We start from the raw sequence: 3,124 nt of genomic DNA on the forward strand, positions 1-3,124 counted from the left end.
ATTGATGATGATGGAGGGAAGAAGGAAAGAGTGAGTAAGCAGAGGGAGAAAAGAGGTCTTTTTATACTCAAGATTTGAGAGTGTTGAGATCGAGACTGTGATTCACTGCCCTCTCTCATCTGAAAGGTCTGGAAGAATCTGCAACACACACTAGCAGCAGTTTATTCACATGCTCTTTACACAAACGCCATTCCTAAATATACTGCATTTTTTTTTACACGTTTCCCCTCCCTCGAACAACACACTGCAGTTACAGATGCAATGTTGCTGCGGTTATGTGCCGGCAAGAATGTACTGTAATTGGCATCTGCGGCTTGGTTTCTTGGGCAAGAGGGAGGTTGTTTCACATGGGGAATTTAGATGTGTGTGTTTCATGACTACTTGGTGGCGTAGGTTGTGTTATGGTGTTGATATTGACGTTGTGGGGAAGAGAGACATTGATGATTGGGATGGGTAAGTAAAGTGCTGCCATTCATTAAGGTCTGTCTATGAGAGATGAGGTGATTTTATGTGTGATTTGTGTGAGAAAAGCTGTATCATATTAGAGGTAGGTGAAGATTGCAGTAGCAGAGACTCGTGACAATGCGGTGAATGGGTTCCAATGACCAGATACTGAGACGAAAGTCATTCACCAAGCAACAGAGATTTGATGGTACATATTGATATGACACTCAATTGGAGCGATATTCTATGTGCAAGTAATTTCAAGACTCCTAATTAACTGCCACTGTTGTCCTTCCCTCTGCCAAACTGCAGTCTAACAAAGCGCAGGCGTCAAGCAGAGAGTGATGACCAATTCAACTCCCTCCTTTGACAAGCTTGGCTGCAGCTGTGCTTGACCAAGAGCCAATTGTGATTAATGCACGGTACACGTCAAAGTGCTTTGTCGAACCAGACAAGCAAGAGTCATCCAACCCTTATTCGTGTACTGCGAGAAGAAACTTGGCCAAGGGAGTGTGGGACATATATATAAGCGACAAGAATAGAACAAGTTCAGTAATAAAGAATATTGTTCTCTCTTATCGCATCAGCTTCGGAAAGAGGTGCATACGGGCTTCGGTTCCTGGCATCACAACAAATCACAAGGCGGGGTTTGTTTTCGCTACGAGAATAAAGTGCAGCTTGGCTTTGCGCTATGTATGCATGCGGGGAAACGTGTATATGCGTAGGCGTGGGAAATATTGGTAGCACGCAATGTCGATCATGGCGGTTGGTGTTACACAGGTGGATGGCCCCAGGGGAGCATCGAGATGTTGGAGTATGTCTGCCTGAGAGATCGTGAGATGACCTTTTAGGCTATTTGAATCTTGGGGGGAATTTTCTGACCATTAGACTTCTGATCCTACGCAAAGTCAATTGGTCTGGTTGAGTGAGTAAAGAGTATTGTCAGTTGCGACACTTGCGGATAACCTCAATCAATATCTTTCTACATCCTTGCCATCACAATACCCTTGACCCTGTTGTTTGGGCTATGCTTGTTCAGCTGTGCTCAGCTTCACAGTATCTTGCATGTTTCATTTCCACCTCGTAAAAGATATGGCCTGATATAGAAACAATCGACAAGACAGACAGCTGAGGATGATCCTTGCGAAATAGTATGACATAAGGCATATAAGAACAACTTGTTTCCCAGTGATTGAAAGAAAAGTCAAGAGGTGTCAGCGCAAAGCTTACGGCATCATGTTCGACTTTCGCCTTCTCCTCCTCTGCCTGGGGGCATTCTTGACCTTCACAAACGCTTCTCCATCACCATACCCCCAATCATCAAACGCCCCCGCTGCTCTCAACGCCTGCCTCGCCTCAAAGAAAGTCCCTTACATCCCACGCGACTCGGCGCAATGGGTCAAGGAAGTCAAGCCGTACAATCTTCGTCTGGCATACACTCCTGCAGCCATTGCCCTTCCTACAACCGTCAAGCATATCTCAGACGCTGTCAAGTGCGGCGACCAGAACAAAGTCCGCGTCAGTGCCAAGAGCGGCGGCCATAGCTATGGCTCGTTTGGCTACGGTGGTGAGAATGGACATTTGGTTATCGTTGTGGACGCTATGGATACTGTGACGCTTAACAAAGATATGAGCTGCACCGTTCAGGCTGGTGCGAGGCTTGGACATGTCGCTACTGACTTGTTCCAGTTTGGAAAGAGAGCTATTCCTCATGGATCGTGTCCTGGGTAAGAAGAACGCCTCCAAGATAAGACGTTAGACTGACCGTGGCAGTGTCGGTATTGCTGGCCATGCTCTCCACGGAGGTTACGGCTTTGCCTCGCGAACTCACGGTCTCACACTAGACACCTTCCTCGGTGCGACCATCGTGCTCACCAACGGAACGATCCGATACGCAGCCGACTGGGAGTATTACGACTTAACCTGGGCTCTCCGCGGCGCAGGCTCTTCCTTTGGCATCGTCGCAGAGCTCGGTTTCCAGACATTTGCGGCGCCCGAAACAGTCACTCCGTTCAGCATCGAGCTGGACTGGAACGAGAATGAAGCAGTCGAAGGACTATTGGCGATGCAGAAATTTGCAGTGACGGCGCCCAAGGAACTGAACATGCAGATTTACATGGGGCCGTCCGGACAGACGATTCAGGGTGTTTACTACGGCACCAGGGCGAACTTGAACACGGCGCTGCGACCTCTGCTGGGGGATTTGGGTGCTCAGATCTCTACCGCGAGTACGGGAGGATGGATCCAGATGTTGAACAAGTACGCCAATGGTCAAGCGCTTGATCAAAGACGTCCCTACGACCAAGTAAGTTCCCGACATATCTGCCATCCAGTGACGACGATGCTGATACCTTGACAGCACAGTACCTTTTACAGCACCAGTCTCATGACCAAAGCCCTCACACGAAACCAAGTAAAGTCCTTCGCCAGGACTCTGTTCGACAACATGAACGACTCCGACGCGCGCCACACATGGTATATCCTGATTGATCTCTTCGGCGGCCCCAACTCAGCCGTCACCAACGCCAAAACCCTCTTCACCGACCTCCCAATCAACAGCGCCTTTCCGCACCGTGACAAGTTACTTCTGTGGCAATTCTCCGACCACGGCAACTACGCCACGCACGCGAACAACGGGTTCACTGTGCTCAAGCGGTTCCGCGATAGCGGACCAAGACCA

At 49.1% G+C, this 3,124-nt stretch overlaps 1 protein-coding gene across 1 annotated transcript; it reads left to right on the forward strand.

Annotated features, from left to right (window-relative positions):
• Positions 1-1,407: 1,407 nt before the first annotated feature.
• On the forward strand, positions 1,408-2,861 carry FGSG_12256 (uncharacterized protein; the record flags this gene model as incomplete). Its single annotated transcript, XM_011322849.1, has 3 exons — positions 1,408-2,171; positions 2,218-2,749; positions 2,841-2,861. Exons 1-3 carry the CDS (start codon positions 1,681-1,683, stop codon positions 2,859-2,861), a joined length of 1,044 nt encoding a protein of 347 aa, XP_011321151.1. The 5' UTR covers positions 1,408-1,680.
• Between the last annotated feature and the right edge of the window lie 263 nt (positions 2,862-3,124).

The sequence above is a fragment of the Fusarium graminearum genome, chromosome 2 (assembly GCF_000240135.3).
Source record: "Fusarium graminearum PH-1 chromosome 2, whole genome shotgun sequence".
In the NCBI taxonomy this organism is placed as follows: domain Eukaryota; kingdom Fungi; phylum Ascomycota; class Sordariomycetes; order Hypocreales; family Nectriaceae; genus Fusarium; species Fusarium graminearum.